This window comes from Pipistrellus hanaki (assembly GCF_964339955.1).
Source record: "Pipistrellus hanaki genome assembly, chromosome: 6".
NCBI classification, from domain to species: domain Eukaryota; kingdom Metazoa; phylum Chordata; class Mammalia; order Chiroptera; family Vespertilionidae; genus Pipistrellus; species Pipistrellus hanaki.
Window position 1 is genome coordinate 14782975 of NC_140508.1, and position 20893 is coordinate 14803867.

Sequence of the window (20893 nt, forward strand, 5' to 3'; positions counted from 1 at the left end):
CAGGCTCCTTCCCAGTTCTGGCCCTGGTTAGGGCAAGTGCAGGAGGCAACCAGTCGATATGTTTCTCACCTGGATGTTTTCTCTCTGTTTTCCCTCTCTCTTCCACTCTTAAAAATCAATGGAAAGCCCTAGCTGGTTTGGCTCAATGGATGGCACGTCGGCCTGCGGACTGAAAGGGTCCCAGGTTTGATTCTGGTCCCAGGCACTTGCCTGGGTTGTGGGCTCGATCCCCAGTAGGGGGCATGCAGGAGGCAACTGATCAGTGATTCTCTCCCATTGTTGATGCTTCTATATCTCTCTTCCTCTCCCTTCCTCTCTGAAATTAATAAAAATATTTTTTAAAAATCACTGGAAAAATATCCTCGGGTGAGGATTAAAACAAAATTATAAACCATCTCTACCACCTCGCCCTGTTTTATTTTTCTCCATACCACTTCTGACTATCTGAAATATAATTTGTGTTTTTATTGCGTTTGTCTATCTCCACTAGAATGTAAGTTCCATAAGGTGAGAGATTTGTCTGCATTGTTTGTCGTAGTACCACATGGGCCTAGAATGTGCGAGGCACATAGTGGGTGCTCAGGAAATATTTGCTGAATGAATAAATGTATAATATTTTGAAACTTGCTTTTCTTTCTTTTTAAAAATAAGCTATTTCTGAGATCCTCCTGTGGCATTTGAAGATTCACCAGACACCTCCTCCCTTTAACGGATTGTGTTGTAACCTAATCCTGATCTTCCTTCTGTTCCTCCGGCCACACAGAGCACTTTATGGGTGGTTTTATGGCAGTGGACATGCAGTGGGGCCTGGGCTCCTTAGGATGGAGTGGTCCCATCCGTATGAGCGAGGCTCTCTGGGTGTGCACATCCCTCACCTGGCGCTGGCCCTGTGTTTTCAGGCTTTGTGGGAGACATTACATGGTAATTCCCTATATTGAACAAGGTTGTATATGTCTCTTGACAGATAGAACCTCGCAGGTAATTGCTAAAAAGGTAACAGTGTTAAAAACATATAAACATCTGGAGAAGACATTGGCAGAAAAACAGCCTCTGGGAAAAATTAAAGATTCAAGCTTGTGTCTTGCCTCTGTGGCTTAATATTAGGAAATGAACAAACAGCTTTCTAGGTGTCTGCTGCTATGTGTATGAAATGGGAATGTGGGAGGATAATAACAAGCTAGGGAAATTCCTAGGCAAGCAGAATGGGGAAAATGAGACAAGAAAATTAAACAGGCCAAACAGTTTGGAGAGCTTGCAGCCAGAATAGCAGGACCTTATCTTCCCCAACCAAGGACACTTGAGAACAAATGGTTCACACCTCTCCTCCCTAACCAGAAAATACATACTTAAATCACCCTGGCCTGGGAAAAGAGAGAACAAAGACCCAGTTTGTGCCAGTCAAACCCAAGGACAGATAAAGTTGGGGGAAAATAACAAAAACCTCAGTAAAGCCAGACAGAGCTAAGATAAAAGTAAAACAATAAAACAGACCAAAGAAAAATCCAAAACTCCCCAATACACTAATTTTAATGCATAAGCATATTAAAAATGCACCTGGAAAGCTGATTAATGTTCTATTGAAACCCTCCCCTAAGATTCTATCTACAGAAAAAGAGAGGATAAAATACCCTCAGCATAAAGACTCAATGTGGGCTCGTTCTAGAGCAGGGCATGAACTTTTTATTTCTTCCTAAATTCTAAGGGTCCTCATGAGACTTGCAACTAGGGGAGCAGTGGGCAGCAACAGCTCTACCCAGACTCACCCCCTGATCCTGTCTTCAAGGCACCCTTTTCTCTGACTTCCCAGTGAGCTAAAGCTGCCCTGCCTTGGCTCAGTTCTTTCCTGTGGCATTTCTAGGGAGCCAAAGCAGAGCCCCACCTAAGCTCTCTCCTGTTGTTTCTTCTGCCCTGATTCCTTCTTTTGTTCCACTGTCCCCAGCTTTAGTAAATGTACTCTCAAACCATCTGGACTTGTATTATGGAACCTTTCCTACATGATGTCAAGGACCCACACATTAGAGACCAGCCCGAGGCAGACCCTCTGCAGGTTGGCCCTGTCCATTAACAGGAACACAGGCTCAATCCCCTTTTTACTGCATTTTTTGTTGGCAGTGCTCCAGAAGCACCTATGCTTGAGTACTGTATCCCTCTGGCCGCATAGTTTTGGTTAGCCATAAACACACTTCTGAAGGGAACCAGGGCTTCTCAATAACCACATTGGTGCAGAGGAGTAGAGCATTTAAAAATCGAAGAGGAAAGAATAAGGTGACTGTGTTTTAGGGAAATAAATGAGTTTCAGTGCTTGACAAAAAAGGCATCAGTGCTAATTACCTTGGACAGCTTCTTGAAGAAGACTTGACCACTGAAAAAAATCCTTATAAGTTTTCTCAAAATTGATTTGAGAGAGAGGAAGGGGAAGAAGAAAGAGAGAGGGAGAGGAACATCGATGCAAGAGAGAAACATTGATCAGTTGCCTTCCACACTCTTGTGAGTCGAACCCATAACCTGGGGGGTTGAACCCACAACCTAGGCATATGCCCTGACCAGGAATCAAACCTGCCACAGGAGAACACTTGAACCGAGCTACAATAGTACAACATCGAGGCCAAAAAATTCCTTATAAGTTTCTAGGAGATAAAAATGTATGAAATGAATGTTTACATTGGTTATTATAATCAGCATATTCATTCATTCATTCATATTTTTTGTTGACACTATTACAGATGTTCTCTATTTCCTCCCCTTGCCCACCTCCACCCAACCTCCACCACTCCCTTCCCTTGGCCTTCACCATTCTGTGGTCTGTGTCCATAGGATATGTATATATGTTCTTTGGCTACTCTCTTCACCTTCTTTTATTGAGTTCTCCCTAGCCCTTCACCTCTGACCTCTGTCAGTTGTTCCAAGTATGCATGCTTCTACTTCTATTTTGTTCCTGAGTTTATTTTGTTCATTAGTAGATTTCACATATTAGTGAGATCATATGGTATTTGTCTGTCGCTGACTGGCTTACTTCGCTTAATAATCTCCAGGTCCATGCATGATGTTGCAAAGGGTAAGAGTTCCTTCTTTTTACATCCACTTAGTATTCCATTGTGTAAAGATACCACAGTTGTTTGTTGTTGTTGTTTTTTATCTCTCATGAACTGATGGGAAATTGGGCTCTTTCCAGATCTGGGCTATTGTGAATAATGCTGTTATGAACATAGGGATGCATATATTTTTTTCTGATTGGTGTTTTGGGATTCTTAGCTATATTCCCAGAAGTGGGATTCCTAGTTCAAAAGGCAGTTCCATTTTTAATTTTTTGAGAAAACTCCACATTGTTTTCCAGAGCGGCTGCAGCACCAGTCTACATTACACCAGTGGTGCACTAGGGCCCTTTTCCCCACATCCTCACCAGCACTGGTCATTCGCTGATTTGTTGATGGTTGCCATTCTGACAGGTGGAGATGATACTTCATTTTAGTTTTAAGTTGCATCTTTCTGATGCTTAGTGATTTTGAGTACTTTTTCATAGGTCTCTTGGCCACCAGTATGTCTACTTTGGAGAAATGTCTATTTAGTTCTTTGTCCATTTTTAAGTTGGATTGTTTGTCTTCCTTTTGTTAGGTTGTATGAGTTAACCTCAGGAGGCATTTCTCAGAACATATCCCCATCATTAAGTGTTACATGACTGTACTGATATATGCTACAACACTGATGAACCTTGAAAACATTATTCTAAGTGAAAGAAGCCAGTCATAAGAGACCACATATAGTATGACTCCATTTATACAAAATGTCTAGGATAGGCAAATCCATAGAGAAAAAGTAAATTTAGTGGTTACTTATGGTTAACAGGGATGGGAAGGAGTTGGAAAGAATTAGGAAGTCATTGCTAATGTGGAGTTCTTTTGAAGTGATGAAACTGTTGTAAATTTTTTTGTGGTAATGGTTGCCCAACACTGCGAATATACTAAAAAACATTAGAATGCATATGTTATATGGATGATTTGCATGGTATGTAAATTATATGTTAGTAAAGCTGTTATTTTAAACAAGTAAGTGGTGGTAAACCCATACCATGCATACTATAAATCTAAGAATACTGAAGAGGCCATATTAAAAGACTTCTAGAAGTACAAAATTACCAAAGATAGACTTCTCAGAGTGATAATTAACCAGGAAGACATATCTATATATATAAAACCCTAATATGCAAATAGACTGAACAGTGGAACAAATGAACAACTGAACAACCAGTCTCTATGACATGCATTACCACCAGGAAATGCAGAACATGGCAGGCATCGGCAGCAGGCAGCAGAACGTGGAAAATGGTGGGCATTGGCCGTGGTGGGAGGGTAGAGCAGGTGAGCAGGGGTGCCAGACCAAGGTAGTTCTTCAATGAACAATTATTTATGATATGTTATTAATTAAAAATAAAAAATGCAGTAATATGTACTTTATAGTAGCTCAAAGTTTAAACAAAAATACCTGTAGTACTGTATTGATGAGGGATGAGGACGCAAACTACTGATGGGAATTTAAATGGATATAACCTCTATGGAGGGCATTTGGTCATATACATCAAAATGTAAATGTAGTCCAGACAGTGTGGCTCATCTTTCATGTTGAATTGGTGAATGGAGTGAAACATTCAGTTTTTCTACAGTGGCTTGTAGCACAGATTCATGTGGTTTATAAGAATTTGAAATTTTGAAAGTAGATTAAAATGGTCTCAGATTAGTATTGCCCCAGATAGCTACTTTGAAGCAAATTGAAAATATTCTTCAGCAGAAAATTTTATTATTCTATGCATCAAAAATTAATACCCCAAGTAGTTTTTCATTTACAATGTTCACAAATAGTCAAATATAACCAGTCACACAAAGAACCAAGTGTCATAAGCCAGGACTGGCAGAAACAAAGAATAACAGGAACAGCCACAAAAACATGAGGTATTAGAATTATCAGGCAGAGACTTTAAAATAACTACTCATGATTATAATGAAAGAAATAAAAGCCAAACTTGGAAATTTCAGCATGAAATTATTTAGTAAAAATAAATAAATAAATAAATAAATAAATAAATAAATAAATAAATAAAATAAGTAGCATATAGCACATTAGAAAAGAAATCCTAGAACTCAAATATACAATAACTAAAATTATGCTAAGCAAAATAAGCCAATCAGAGAAAGACAAATAATCACATGATCTCACTTATATGTATAATCTTTTTTTTTTTTTTTTTTTAATATTGATTTCAGAGAGGAAGAGAGAGGGAGAGGGAGAGGGAGAGAGAGATAGAAACATCAATGATGAGAGAGAATCATTGATTGGCTGCCTCCTGCATGACCCCTACTGGGGATCCAGCCCACAACCCCAGGCATGTGCCCTTGACCGGAATCAAACCTGGGACCCTTTGGTTCACAGGCTGACTCAATCCACTGAGCCAAACTAGCTAGGGCTATATGTGTGATCTTACCAACAAAATAAACTGACGAGTAAAGTAGAACCTGTGGCATGGAAACATGGAACAGAATGAAGAGTCGAAGAGGGAGGAGGGAAGGGGGAGTGGAAGAGATTAATTAAAGAACTTACATTTATATATGCATTGTCCACGGACAGAGACAGTGGGGTGGTAAAGAACTGGGGTAAGGTGGGAGCTTAGTGGAGGGAGCAATTGGAAAAAAAAGGCAACATCTGTAATACTCTACAATAAAGAAAAGAATAGAAAAAATGAATTTCTGGAAAAATATGTATTTTGACATATAAAAGGAATTTATAAGGTTATCTGTATATAGTTTACTAGTACTAGGTGTACTGGTTAATAATGGTGGATTTTGTAATAAAAGAAAACACGATAATCTCAAGAGAAACATCAAAAGTGCCTTATTCAAAATAATGTCCATCGCTAGCTACACATTTCCCCCATCTTTCAGGTAATTTGTGGATACCGTCCCAATAAAACTTTTCTTGTTTTGAGGCACACCATTCAGAGACCCAATTTTCCACTTCTTTGTACTATGTTTTAAAGTGCTGATCAGAAACTGCTGTGCCATCGATTGGAACAAGTGGGAATCTGAAGGAGCAAGGTCTGGTGAATACAGCGGGTGGGTTAATACTTCCCAGACCAGATCTTTTAACGATGTGTCTTTAACTATTGTAGTTTAGAAGTGTGTGATGGTGTGTTATCATGAAGCAAAATTACTTTGCCATGTCTTCTGGCATATTCTCGTCATTTCATGATCAAAGCGTGGTTCAAATTGATTATTTGTTGTTGGTAGCGATCAGTAATAACTGTTTGACCTGGTTTTAGAAGCTCATAGTCCCACACCTTCCAGATCCCACCAAACGCAGAGCATTGTCTTCTTTCCAAAGCGATTTGGCCTTGCAGTCGATGTTGATGGTTAATCTGGATCAACCCATGATTTTGTGCGTTTGTGATTCTCAAAATAAATCCACTTTTCATGACCAGTCACAATCGGATGCAAAAGAGACTTTCGTGCCGTTGAACCAACATTTTACTGATGACTTTTCTATTTTCCATTTGTCTTTCGTTCAGTTGATGTGGCACCCATTTTCCTTCTTTAAGATCTTCCCATTGCTTGCAAATGATGGGAAATTGTTTGCTGAGCGATGTTTAATCTTTCTGCAAGTTGTTTTTGAGTTGGACACACATCTTCATCCAATAATGATTGTAATTGTTGGTCTTAAACTTTTTCGGTTGACCTGGACATTCTTTGTCTTTCACATAGAAATAATCACCTTTAAAGTATTTAATGCAGCTTTAAAGTATCTTGAGATGGAGCATGTTCACCATAAGCTTCCTGAAGTATACGATAACTTTTTCTTCAAAATAAAATAATGAATTATAACTTCCCTCATATGCTCTTTTTCTGGCACAAAATTCAATATTTTTAAGTGTAAAAATATGATGTTAACACCAGCAAATTTGACATATGAAGTCTTGAAACTTGCTGTCAATACAACAAAATAGCATACATATCAAATTGCATATATATTAACATATGTGTAACTCCATCTAGTGAAAAAAATCTGCATTGTTAACTGGTACACGTAGTATTTTGAAAGCCACAGATACCTACCTTGTTTATAGATGATTACAGATGTGTGTATAACCTCAGACACATATGCCTGTATAACAATGTTTATTTAGTAATTGCTGTATTCCAGACGCTGGTCTCAGTATTGCATTTAACACATTAAGATCTATAATAATAAAAGCATAGTATGCTAATTAGAAGGGACAGCCAAACGACCTTCCAACTGTCATTCTGGACATCCTTACAGATGAAGCGGAGGCAGAGGAGGTTAGGGGTGATCAGGGGAGATTAGGCAGGCAGATGAGTAGTTAGGGGTAATCAGGCAGGCAGGCAGAGGGGTTAGGGATGATCAGGCAGGCAGGCAAGCAGTTAGGGGCATCAGGCAGGCAGGCAGGCAGAGTGGTTAGGGGTGATCAGGCAGGCAGGCAGGCAGGCAAGAGGTCTCGGATTTCGAGAGGGATGTCTGACGGCTGGTTTAGGCCCAATTCCTGCGGGATTAAGATCGGGCCTAAACCAGCAGTTGGACATCCCCCAACGGTCCTGGATTGCAAGAAGGTGCAGGCCAGGCTGAGGGACCACCTTCCCTGTGCATGAATTTTGTGCCCCAGGCCTTTAGTGTCTAATAATAGCTCCTTTAAATTCTTACAATGTCCTAATGAGGTACTCAGGAACAGAGAGTTGAAGTAACTTGTCCAAGATCCTAGAGCTAGAAAGTGTCCATATTTAATAAAACTGGAGACTCTGACCCTAGAATCTGCCATCAGTATGTACCACAATGTTTTCCTTAGGGGACCTTAGAAAAGTAGGTTTTTAGGCAGTTTTTGAATTTGATATCCTTATAGTTTTCCATCTAAATATCTACCAAGTAAATGAGGTATCAGTTTATGTTTATATTGTTGAAACTGGAAAAATCTCTTTTTTTTTTTTTAAAAAAGAAGCTTTTCAAGCCTGATTGCTGATATTTAGAGCCTACATAGGCAACGTAAATAAATAGTATACATTCTGAAAAACAAGAAGAAAACATGAAAATGTAATGCAGAAACTATTCTCAAAAGCTCAGAATATTCAGCTTAAGTAGGATGGTCAATTACTACCCGCAAGGCTATTTAAAGAGGCATCGAGGTCTGCTGTGCTGGAACCCAAGGACTGGCTTCAATATTTAATAGGGTTGTAACATCTTTCCAGCTAAAGAATGAACCTAATTAGAATGGCTACCCTTGGTCCTATTCTTTATGGGTGAGCAGTTTTTTATGGAGGGCCCTTTTGGGAACTGTTTCTCATTACAACACCCTGGGTCTGCAAACATCAGCATACCTAGCTGCTCTGAGACACAACTCTCGTCCCTCTCCTCAATACACAGATTAAATTCCCTCATCACTGTGCATCAATTAAATGCAAACCAACACCTTGCTTCGTCAGCCTACAGAGGACTGTGTTGTGCAGAATGCTGAATGCTGGCAAGCAGCTTCTGTCTCTGGGCCAGTGTCCCATTTGTTTGGGCCAGGCAGTTTTTCTCCTCAGGATGAAAACAGGGTTTTGCTTCACCTTTTTAAAAAAAAAATATTGTTGCCCTGACTGGTTTGGCTCAGTGGATAGAGCATCGGCCTCCAGACTCAAGGGTCCCAGGTTCGATTTCGGTCAAAGACATGTACAATGTGTGTGTGGGGGTGCAGGAGGCAGCTGATCTATGTTTCTCTCTCATCGATGTTTCTAACTCTTTATCCCTCTCTCTTCCTTTCTATAAAAAATTAATAAAAAATATATATTTTAAATGTTTTTTATTGATTTTTTTAGAAAGAGAGAAAAAGAAAGGGAGAAAGTGAGGGTGGGAGGGAGGGAGGGAGAGAAAGAGAGAGAGAGAGAGAGAGAGAGAGAGAGAGAGAGAGAGAGAGAGAGAGAGAGAGAGAAACATCAGTGAGGAGAAACATTGATGGACTGCCTCCTCACACCCTCTGCTGGGGATTAAGCTGGTAACCCAGGCATGTCCCTAACTGGGAATTGAACTAGCAACCTCATGGTGGTGTGCTTGCATTTTAAATTAAGCTTTATAGCAATAGAATTATTGAGATTCTACTGATCCCAATTTCAAAAGAATAAAACTTCTCTCGCCAGTTGGCTTAGTGGATAGAGCAACAGCCCATGGACTGAAGGATCTTGGGTTCGATCCAGTCAAGGGCACATACCTCTGTTGCAGGCTCCATCCCTGGCCCAGGGGAGGCACATTTGGGAGGTAACCAATCCGTGTGCCTCTCACACTGGTGTTTCTGTCTCTCCCCCTCCCTCCACTCTCTCTAAAGATCAATGGATTAACAACAATGACACAAAGAATAAAAACAAGTGTTTCTCTTTGTCTGTATCTTTTCCACAGTTCTGCATTCAGCCACTGAATTTGCTCTGGTTTTTGGATGGTTTTGATGTGTAAACATTTTGTGCCTGTGTGGAATCCGGAGGAGAATTAAGTAATTCCGTTTGTAAGAAGAGAAACCGAAGAGGCCCTTGAACCCCCGGGAACATTTAACAACTTCGCTGTGAGGCCTACATTCAACCCCAGACCCCGCGGAGAGCTTGGGAAGGCACTCCCTGTGCTTCTTTTCTCCTTGCCAGGGGCCGTGGAGGATCATAGGGGAAGGATCATCCGGCCTCTGAGGGACTAAACAGCCTTCCTGTGGTTACTGCACCATAGGTTCCCAGCAGGGGGCAGGATTAAGGCAGCTTGTTTTTCTTACCTTACTTAGTGGCCAGTACTTTAGGTTGATTGCCTGTCCAGAGAGGGAGGGAGAAGCAGTTTTCCAGTGAGGCATTTGTAGAATTAGCATTTGAGCAGGAGGAAGACTGGGAACCTGGGGTCCTCTGTGTGGGAAAGTAGTTCTGATGTTATGGGAACTACAATATAATGAGCTCTAAGAATAAGTAGCAGTTTCTCTGTATCCAGCCTGGCATTTTCTATAGCCGTTCCTTCAGCAGCCCATGAAGAAGGTGTTTTTGATCCAATTGAAGCGTCAAGCGGGGCTGGGGGCTGACTACCTTGCAGTGAGGGTGTGGGGAAAGGGCCCTAGGTCACCTTGTTGTGAGGCAGCATTGCCAGCCTCTTCGGTTACTTAGAGCCATCTTTGCAGCAGTCAGAACGATTCTGATTCTTTAAAACATTTGCACAAAGTCGCCGAAACCGGTTTGGCTCAGTGGTAGAGCGTCGGTCTGCGGACTGAAGGGTCCCAGGTTCGATTCCGGACAGGGGCATGTATGTTGGTTGCGGGCACATCCCCTACTGGGGATGTGCAAGGGGCAGCTGGTCGGTGTTTCTCTCTCATCGACGTTTCTAGCTCTCTATCCCTCTCCCTTCCTCTCTGTAAAAAATCAATAAAATATATTTAAAAAACACACATTTGCACAAAGTCCCTGGCCCATTTCCATTTACCTTGATGGCAGGTATGTGCCATTCTCTGAACACCTTACCCTGCAGTGTTGTAGCTACATTAACCTGCAGGGAAATCAGTTGCCTGGAGACTCATAGGTTCAGATTTGAGGGCTTAGCATTGCTTTATGGGAATTGACTGCAACCCAGTCCATTTTGATAACATATGCTAAGTACCCACCTGACATCAAAAGGCGAAGCTCACATGAGTTGACCAAATACTGCAATTCAGTATGACGGATTGTGCAGCAGCAGGCAGCTGTGTCCTGATAGCCCTGCCTACTGAGTGTCTCTGTCACCGCCCTTTGTGTCTGAGCTGCAGCAGGCTGCTTGTCCCTTCTCCCTGCCCGGCTCTGTGCCCACCCAGCCAGCCTCCACAGGTGGAGAGGCCGAGGGAACATGACTGTCCTGCTGGAGTCACCTCATGCTGTTTACCACCTGCACCAGACCCAGGCCCAGAAGAAGCTTGGACAAACTGAGAGAACGAGGAAAACAAATTTCTGTCAATTCATTTTGTGGGGGAATAAAAATAGTATTTTTACAAGAGGAAGGTCACTGAGATCAGGAAATCAGACAGCAGCCGTAGATGCTCAAACCCGAGATTACAGACCTCCTTCCTGTTGGACGGCACCAGCTCTGGAGCAAGGCCTGTTCAGAATGTCCTGGGCAAGAACAAAAGCGTGTGCATGTCCACATGCGCTCCGTAAGGTTCAGCTTCTCTTTGAGCAGGGGTGGGGAACCTTTCTTCTGCCAAGGGCCATTTGGACATTTGTAACGTCCTTCTCAGGCCATAAAAGACGATCAGCTTAAAAACTAGCCTGCTCTATCTGGCCAAACGTTTAATCAACTCACCCCTCATGCCTTGGCAGGGCCAGGCATTCCCCTCCCTGCCTGAGAGGGAGACAAGTAAATGAAGACACAGTGATCCTTCCGCGTAGAGGACAGTGACCTGAGTTGGAAAGGCCACATTGATTGCCTTGCTGTTTGCTCCCGTTCGGATGGTGTCATGTTTATCTTTCAGCTGATACCAGGATTTGGACTGGCCAGAGCTCACCTGAGTGCAAAGGCCAGTCACCAGTGTCTCAACAACTGGTGTCTTTCACTCAGACAACTCCAGGACCTGACTCAGGACTTCACTATGAGGGGCAGAGACAGTCCAGGACCTGACTCAGGACTTCACTATGAGGGGCAGAGACAGGCGAGAGAGAGAGAGAGAGAGAGAGAGAGAGAGAGAGAGAGAGAGAGAGAGAGAGAGAGAGAAGGGTTGGGAGAGAAACAAAGGGAAGGAGGGGGAGGTGAGAGACCAGAGAGAGAGAGAGAGAGAGAGAGAGAGAGAGAGAGAGAGAGGAGGGTTGGGAGAGAAACAAAGGGAGGGAGAAGAGGGGAAGGTGAGAAACCAAAAGGGAGGCAAAACGCACAACACAAGTGGAGGTGATAGGTTTATTTTGACTCCTTTCTGGAGCTCTTTGTGGATGCCTGTGGAATCCTTCTCTGGCCATAAATGGGACGGAGCATCCTGAGGCAATGTCTCTCCTGAACCGTCCCTCTTTGCAGGCCCCCCTCACCCTGAATTCTGCCCCCTTGCACAGCTCAGAACTGTAACCTCGAATGCCCTGCTCCCCTGTCCCCTTCGAGGCTGTCCTCCTCGGGAGCTTGGTGCTGCCTGACTGCCACACTGGCATGTTGTGTGGGCATAACATTTCCATTCTTGTGCCAAGTTTGGTTTTCTAGAGGTTAATGTTTTCTTAGTTTTTACTTATTTACTTCTCAATGTATTTATTCTTTTCCAAATGTCCCATCAGTTCTGTCAGAAACCTAACCATGTTATTTTCCGTATGATGACAAGAACACAGGATCTGTTGGTTCCCTAGTTTCTGTTTTGTGTGGGTTGCTCTCTGGTCCCTCTGTGGGCAAAAAAAGGGGGGTGAGTGTCTGTGGAAAGTACCCTCACAGGGTGACGTCATCATAAATTCCTAACTGGGTAGGTCATGGTTAGTAGTCACATCCCAGGCATGTAAACTTCTTTATTAAAAGGCTTATCTGTGCCTTAAGCAACCCCTGTCCATTGTTTCTGTGCATCTACCAGGGGTGGGGAACCTTTTTTCTGTCAAGGGCCATTTGGATATTTATAACATTATTCACTTAATATAAATTTCTGAAAAAGAGCTTCTAGATTTATTGCATTTTGAGTCCTGTCTACGGATTCCTTGGCAGGGCCAGACCAAATGATTGCGTGGGCCTCATGCGGGGGCCTTATGTGGCCTGGGCTGGACATTCCCCATCTCTGACTCTGTTAACTCACCTTTGAAATGCTCTCTCAGATCCCTCAGGAGAGCACATTCATCTTAACTGCCGTGTAATTCTATCCCTGACATTGCTTCCTCCCACCTTCATAGAATCCTCCTTACATTCCTTCTTTAATCAAATGCACAAAAGGAAGCTGCAGAACTGTTATTCTCTGGAGCTTTGCAATCTTGCTCCCTGGTGTATATTGTCAGTTTGGCTCAAATAAACTCTTATAAAATTCTCCACAGGTTTGGTTGTTTCTTACATCGGCCTAGAACGGTCTCCACTGCTTGCATGTGACCCAGTCCTGGATCCTGTGTCTTCCTCTTCTTGGTTAATCCCCCAGTTGGCAGTATAAATTCTGGTAGCTTCCAGATTAGGTCGAAAGGGCTCTTCCCAGAGGATGTGTGTCAAAGGCAGCCCTCTAATTCTCAGTCTTGCTGTTGAGAATCCATGCTGTGCCACTTCGTCCCCACCCCCCACCCGCGGCATTGTCAGTGTGGGACTGCCCTTTTCCCTTTAGACACTTTCCCGACTTGTTTGTTCTAAAATTTCACCGAGTATGTACTTGGTATGGGCATGTTTTTCCTTTTCTCTTTTTAGACACTCAATTATTTTTATTTAAAATATTTTTTTCCAGCAACATTTTTATTAGAAGTGTATTTACAGTTACATAGTGGAGATGAGCCTGAGATGAGGAGAGGTTGGTAACTCACAAATGGGTTGATTAGGTCCTTTAACAAGAGTTCATGTAATTATTTGCAAGCTGTTGTGTAACATGAGGGCTGTGGTCAGTCCCGGGTGGAGGGTCATCACTGTGTGCTTCCTGCCTGCTCTGTGGAGACTGTAAGGCCCATATCACTAAACTTGAGTCTTGCTGTGTACACAGATTGTACACACTGTGCAGAAAGAAAATGATGATTTTTAAAAAATGAAATTGTGTTGCATTTTATTTACAAATTCTTGCAACCCTAAAACATTTTTGGGATCATCAGAGTTTTAAAATAAAACTGATATGTAAAACTTGAACTGATTTGGAAACCTCCAGTGGGAATTGTAAGACTTTGCTGTTTTTATTCACTTTATTCCTAAAGTTTATTGCTTCTACTCTAAAGTTGATATATTATTACTAGGGACTTGGTGCATGAAGAGTCATGCACAGGGGGTGGGTCCCTCAGCCTGACCTGCACCCTCTCCAGTCTGAGAGCCCTCAGGGGAGCCCTCTCCAATCCGGGAGTTTCTGACTATCTTTGTAATCATATGAGCGAATTGTCTGAGACCCCAACCCAGTTTGGTTTGTTGCTTACAGAATAATAGAAGCTTTTTTTTTCTTTGCTTCATTGGTGGAGATTTCCTGGAAGTTTTAGGATATCTTCCCTTTAATTTTTCCTAGACATTCTGATTTTACTTATGTCTCTCATCTTTGCTTTTCCTACGTCCCGCACAGCAACAGGAACTTGCTCTAGTGTCTAGGAGATCGTCTGCCACCAGATACTACGATTCCCAGTATTCCTGGTGCTCCCTGCACTCTGGGCTTCCACTTCCAGTCCTGGGGCTGCCACCAGAACTAGTACTTTCAGAATTCCTGGTGCTCCCCATGCTCTTGGTTTCCCTTCCTGCTCTGCACGGCCTCCCACTCTGCCAAGTCCTCCAAGCCACCAGCTTTCCCTCTCTACTCTCCCTCTGGTGGCTTGAGGAGCCAAGTTCCCCAAGCCTCTCCATTCTCCACTAGCTCTCCAGCGCCTATGTATGCAAATTAACCTGCCTACTTTGGCAGATTAATTTGCATACCCACTACTGATTGGCTGGTGAGTGTAGCAGAGGTATGGTCGATTTACATGTTTCTCTTTTATTATGTAGTATTACAGAAAATGTTTTGAATAAGACTAGCAGAATGGCTTTTTAAAAAAATCACCTTAATTGCACTATTCATTCTAGTGGTTCAACAGTGAAACTGTCAAACTATAAAGGTTCATCCCAGTGGTCAGCAAACTCATTAGTCAACAGAGCCAAATATCAACAGTACAACAATTGGAATTTCTTTTGAGAGCCGAAAACCGACTTTTGCGCATGGGCCACGAAGTTTCAATCACACTGTACGTGCGCACCCACATGTGGTATTTTGTGGAAGAGCCACACTCAAGGGGCCAAAGAACCACATGTGGCTTGCGAGCTGCAGTTTGCTGACCACTTGTGTGTTGGGTAATCTTATATTGACAAAGTGATTCTGCTCTTTGGTACTCAATTGAAAATTCTAGTGTTACTTTGGGCAAAGGAACCAAATCACCCTTGGGTTCTATTTTTGATGGTGACCCTGATCTTTTTTTTTTTTTTTTTTTTTAATTCTTTTAAAAACTATATATTTCTTTATTGATTTCAGAGAGGAAGGGAGAAGGAGTGAGAGGTAGAAACATCAATGATGACAGAGAATCATTGATCGGCTGCCTCCTGCACACCCCCCACTGGGGATCAAGCCCACAACCCAGACATGTGCCCTTGGCTGTAATCGAACATGGGACCCTTCAGTCAGCAGGCTGACGCTCTATCCACTGAGCCAAGCCGGCTAGGGCTTTTTAATCAGCTTAACAATAACCCACAACCTTCGGACCAACTAGGCTAGGGCTTTTTAAAAAATTCTTTATTGTTGGAAGTATTACATATGTCTCCTTTTCCCCCAATTGACCTCTCCCCACCCACTCCTGCTGCCCCTGCACAGGCCCTCGCCCCCCTACTGTCTGTGTCCATTGGTTATGCTTGTATGCATGCATACAAGTCCTTTGGTTCATTTCTTATCCCCACTCCTCCACTCCTCTTCCCCCGCCTTCTCACTGAGGTTTGACAGTTTGTTCAATGCTTCTGTGTCTCTGGATCTATTTTTGTTCATCTGTTTATGTTGTTCATTATATTCCACAAATGAGTGAGATCATGTGATATTTGTCTTTCTCCAACTGGCTTATTTCACTTAGCATAATGCTCTCCAGGTCCATCCATGCTGTCTTAGCTTTTGTAAATTGTGCTGCTATGAACATAGGAGTGCATATATCCTTTCTGATTGGTGTTTCTGATTTCTTGGGATATTTTCTTAGAAGTGGCCAAATAGGAGTTCCATTTTTAATTTTTTGAGGAAATTCCATACTGTTCTCCACAGTGGCTGCATTCCCCTCAGCAGTGCACGAGGGTTCTTTTTTTCTCCACATCCTCACCAGTGGTTTGTTTTTTCTTGTCCCACTTGGTGGGATTTTGCCATCTGTCTGCTTGGAAAAGTCTAGTATTATTCTAATAATCCCCCTTCCCTTCAACTGGCCCCCTCCCTTTTAAAAAAATATATTTTATTGATTTTTCACAGAGAGGAAGAGAGAGGGATAGAGAGTCAGAAACATCGATGAGAGAGAAACATCGATCAGCTGTCTCTTGCACACCACCTACTGGGGATGTGCCCGCAACCAAGGTACATGCCCTTGACCAGAATTGAACCTGGGGCCTTTCAGTCCACAGGCCGACTCTCTATCCACTAAGCCAAACTGGTTTTGACTGGTTTCTTTACTTTGTTCATAGAGGATGTCTGGAGATTTCAGAAAGCAAGCCATCAAATTTAGAGCTATTTTTTTAAAGCACTTTAAAAATTATTTTAAAATGTTTAATTGTGGGAAAAAAACACTAATATAAAATTTATCCTCTTAACTATTTTTTAATGTACCATTCAGTAGAATAACTGTATGTACATTGTTGTGCAACAGATTTCTGGAACTTTTTCATCTGCAAAACTGGCCAGTGTTAGAGCATCAGCCCTCACACCAAAGGGTCATGGTTTCAATTCCCAGTCAAGGGCACATACCTGGATTGTAGGTTCATGTGTCCCCGTTGGGGCTTACTTGAGAGGCAACCAATTGATGTTTCTCTCTCATCCAGTGGGATTGCGCCTAAATGGGCGATTGGACATCCCTCAAGGGGTCCCAGGTTGGAGAGGGTGCAGGCTGGGCCGAGGGACATCCCCCCACCCCCACCCCCATGCACGAATTCCAGGCCTCTAGTACATTATACTTTAGCAAGCTTATTTTGCTGGGTGGTTTAGGTTATATACAAGTAGTAATCTGATGAACTCATCTTTGTGTGTAGCATTATTTCTTTTAGTATAAAGGAATTTATAAAAGGGATTATGAAATTTCTTTATTTGAAATAACTGGGTCAGATAATCAAAATATTTTAAAATTTCTTGACATATAGACCAAGTACCCTCCCTAGACATTTACTGTCACTTCCTCCAGGAACGTGTGAGACTCCCCTTGTCTGACAGCCTCAGTTAGCAATGAAATTTTCATTCTTGATAACTTGACGGTCACAAATATTTTCTTTGTTTTAATAATTTGAACATTTTTAGATGGCTATTAACCATATATTTTTTTCCTTTAATGATTTGTCTACTTAAATTCTCTTTTTATTGGAGTTTCCATTTTTCTTTTATTTGTAAGGGAAAAATCATACTTGAAATGTGTAGAGAACAATTAGAATGTATATTAATGATTTTTTTAGGTGGTGAAATTTTGGATGATTGTAGTTCTCTTAATATTCATCTTTTTTCCTGATTATTCTGTAATAGATTTTTGTGAGGGTTTTTGACAAAACAAAAATTTCTGCTTCTCGGAAGGAGGACTGGTTCTCTAGTGACATGTTTTTGGCCTCTTCTGCAAAGGTGCAGGCAATGCCTGCCAGCCCCACGTAAGCCTGAGAGGCTCTGGTGACCTTGCTTACACACCCGCTTCCACCCTGTGCCCGGGCCGCGCTGTCTGGGAGCACAGCAGTGAGAGGATGTGAGAGGTCTGGCAGTAACAGGGTGCCATTGTTCTTGTGTTTTCGCATGCCATGTCCAGCCTGCTATGGGATGGATGAAGAAGAAGAGGACCACTATGTGTCACAGCTCAGGGAAGTCTACAGCAGCTGTGACACCACAGGGACGGGCTTTCTGGATCGGGAGGAGCTGACCCAGCTCTGTCTTAAGCTTCATCTGGAAAAGCAGCTTCCCATCCTTCTGCAGACACTTCTTGGAAATGATCACTTTGCCAGGGTGGGTATTTGACTTCATTCTCATAAAGAAAAGCGCAGAATACTTTTGTTGGCGATTATTGGCATTTGATAAATATAAACTGAATCAAGATACTTTGTCAAAGGAAAGTTACACAGCTTGAAATTCATATTGCAATTGGAAAAATTTCAATCTACTATTAAGGAGCAAAGGATACTTATGTTCAGAAGTATCCTGTGATTTCATATAAGCAAGAAAGAAAATGAACTCAGAGTTCTTTTTTTCTAGGAAATTGAAGGTCATCTAAATGGTGATCCAAAACCTAGATAAAAACTTTCCTGATAGAAATACTCACCTTGTTCCAACCTCTTGAATGTGTCCAGATGCTAATATGTTAGTGCTAAAAACAGTTCCTATTATCCCAAGGTATTTTATTTTTTTGATGCAATTATAAATGGAATTGTTTTTTCTTAGTTTTCCCCCTTTAAAAATATATTTTTTATTGATTTCAGAGAGAAAGGGAGAGAGAGAGATAGAAATGTCAATGATGATAAAGAATCATTTATCAGCTGCCTCTTACATGCCCCCTATTGGGGATCGAGCCTGCAACTTGGATATGTGCCTTTGACTGGAATCTATTCTGGGATCCTCCTTCAGTCTGCAGGCTTACGCTCTACCCACTGAGCCAAACCAGCTAGGGCTTAGTTTCCCCTTTTGATAGTTCATTATAGGTGTATAGAAATGCAACTGATTCCTGGATATTAATTTTGTATCCTGCTACTTTACTGAATGCAATGATCAGTTGTAGTAGTTTTTTTGATGGAATTTTTAGGGTTCTCTATATATAATATCATGTTATCTGCAAATAATGACAATTTTACTTCTTCCTTTCTAATTTGGATACCTTTTATTTCTTCTTCTTGTCTGATTGTTATGGCTAGAACTTCCAGTACTATGTTGAGTAAGAGTGGTGAAAGCGGACATTTCTGTCCTGTTCCTGATATTAAGGGAAATGCTTTTCATTTTTGCCCATTGAGAATATCTTCCTTGATCCATTAGTAGTTTAGTAGCATGTTATTTAGTCTCTACATATTTGTGTTTTTTCCAGTTTTCTTTCTGTAATTTATTTTTTTTAGTTTCATGTCATACGGTAAAAAAATATGCTTCATATGATTTACGTCTTGTTGAGTTTATTGAGGTTTGTTTTGTGGCTTAACATGTGATCTGTTCTGAGTAATGTTCCATGTGCACATGAAAAAGTATATTATTTTGAAGTTTTTGGATGAGATGTTCTATAACTTTTTATTAAGTTAATCTGTTCTAATGTAACATTTATGACCATTTATTAATTTTCTGTCTGGGTGATCAATTCATTGATGTGAGTGGGACATTAAAATTTACTATTCTTATTGAATTACCATGAATTTCTCCCTTTATATCCATTATTATTTGCTTTTTATATTTAGGTTCTCCTGTGTTTGATGTATAGTTACTTATAATTGTCTATATCCTGTTCTTGTATTAACCCCTTTCTCATTATGTAATTGCCTTCTTTGTCTTTTTTTTTTTTTTTTTAACATTCCTTGTTTCAAAGTATATTTTGTCTGATATGAGTATTGCTACCCCAGCTCCCTTTTCATTTCTATTTACATGGAATATCTTTTTCTATCCTTGCACTTTCATTCAGTATGTGTCTTTCAATTTGAAGCAGCATATATTGTAGATGGGCCATGTATTTTAATCTATTCAGCCATCCTATCTTTTTTTTATTGGAACATTTAATCCATTTACATTTAAAATGGATTTCCTTGTGGTCTGCTGGTTTTCTTTAGTGTTTGTTTGGGGACCTTTGTCTTTATTCTTTGTGGATATCCTTTGTAGGTTTCTGGTTTTTGTTACCAAGAGGTTCTATATCTATGGCAGTCTATTTTAAGCTGATAGTCATTTAAGTTTAACTATATCTGAAGGGATTACATTTTTCTCCCCTCCTACACTTTGTTTTTGGTGAATTTCACTGTATTTATTAATACTAGAGGTCTGGTGCATGCACGTGTGGGGTCTGGCCACCCGCCCCAGTCGGGGCTGATTGGGCTGGGCTGGCAGGGTGAGAGGAGCTGCAGGTGGTTGGTGGGCTAGTCCAATTGGGGAAGGGGTCAGATGAGGGAAGGGACCAAGGGGCATTAGGCTGGCCCCACCCTTTGGTCGAACTCCCAGTTGAGGGGAAAATTTGCATATTAGCCTTTTATTATATAGGATTTGCCTTTATCCGTGAGATTTTTTTTCCTATCTAATATTTTATTATTTCTGTTTATGGCCTTTCCTTTTGTTTATCAGAAGCCCTTTAGCATCTCTTGTAAAGCTGGTTTAATGGTGATGGACTCCTTAATTTTTTGCTTGTCCAGTAAACTCTTTTCTCTCCTTCAATTCTAAATGATAACCTTTCTGGGTAAATTATTCTAGATTGTAGGTTCCTTTCTTTTATCACTTTAAAGATATTCTGCCATTCCCTTTTGGCCTATAAAGTTGCTGCTAAGAAATCAGCTGATATCTTTATGGGGTTTCCTTTCTTTGTAACTAGTTGTTTTCCTCTTGCTGCCTTCAAGATTGACTCTTTAACTTTTGCCATTTTAATTATAATATGTCTTGGACTCTTTTAGTTCATCTTGGTTAGAATTCTTTGTGCTTTTTGGACCTATATGTCTCTTCCTTTCACAGGTCAGGAAAGTTTTCAGCTATTATTTCTTCCAATAAGGTTTTTGTTTCTTTCTGATTTCTCCTTCTTGGACCCCTATAATGTGAATGTTAGTGTGCTTGCTATTGTCCTAAAGGCCCTGTAAATTTTCTTCAATTATTTTTTGTTGTTGTTGCTGTTCTAATTGGTTGATTTCTATTAGTCTGTCCTCAAGGTCACTGATCTTTTCTTCTTTGTTAGCTAAGCTACTATTGATTACCTGTAGTGTATCATTTTATTCTTCAGCCCTCTTGGTTTCTTACTATACTTTCTAACTCTTTGTTGAAGTTCTCCCTAAATTTCTCTATTTCATTCTCAAGTTTGGTGTGTATCCTTATGACTTTTCTTTTAAATTTTTTTTTTTTTTTTTTTTTTTTTTTTTTTACCAG

The 20893-nt window shown here is 41.2% G+C and overlaps 1 protein-coding gene across 2 annotated transcripts in view; it reads left to right on the forward strand.

The window, feature by feature from the left end:
- The window catches only part of NINL (ninein like), a 92587-nt gene that overhangs the window by 11379 nt on the left and 60315 nt on the right, over positions 1-20893 (forward strand). For both annotated transcript variants that reach the window (XM_084887085.1, XM_084887084.1), the window contains exon 2: positions 17622-17815. In XM_084887085.1, the coding sequence (XP_084743211.1) occupies positions 17633-17815 (183 nt within the window). In that variant the 5' untranslated portion in view covers positions 17622-17632. The remainder of the gene's footprint in view (positions 1-17621; positions 17816-20893) is intronic.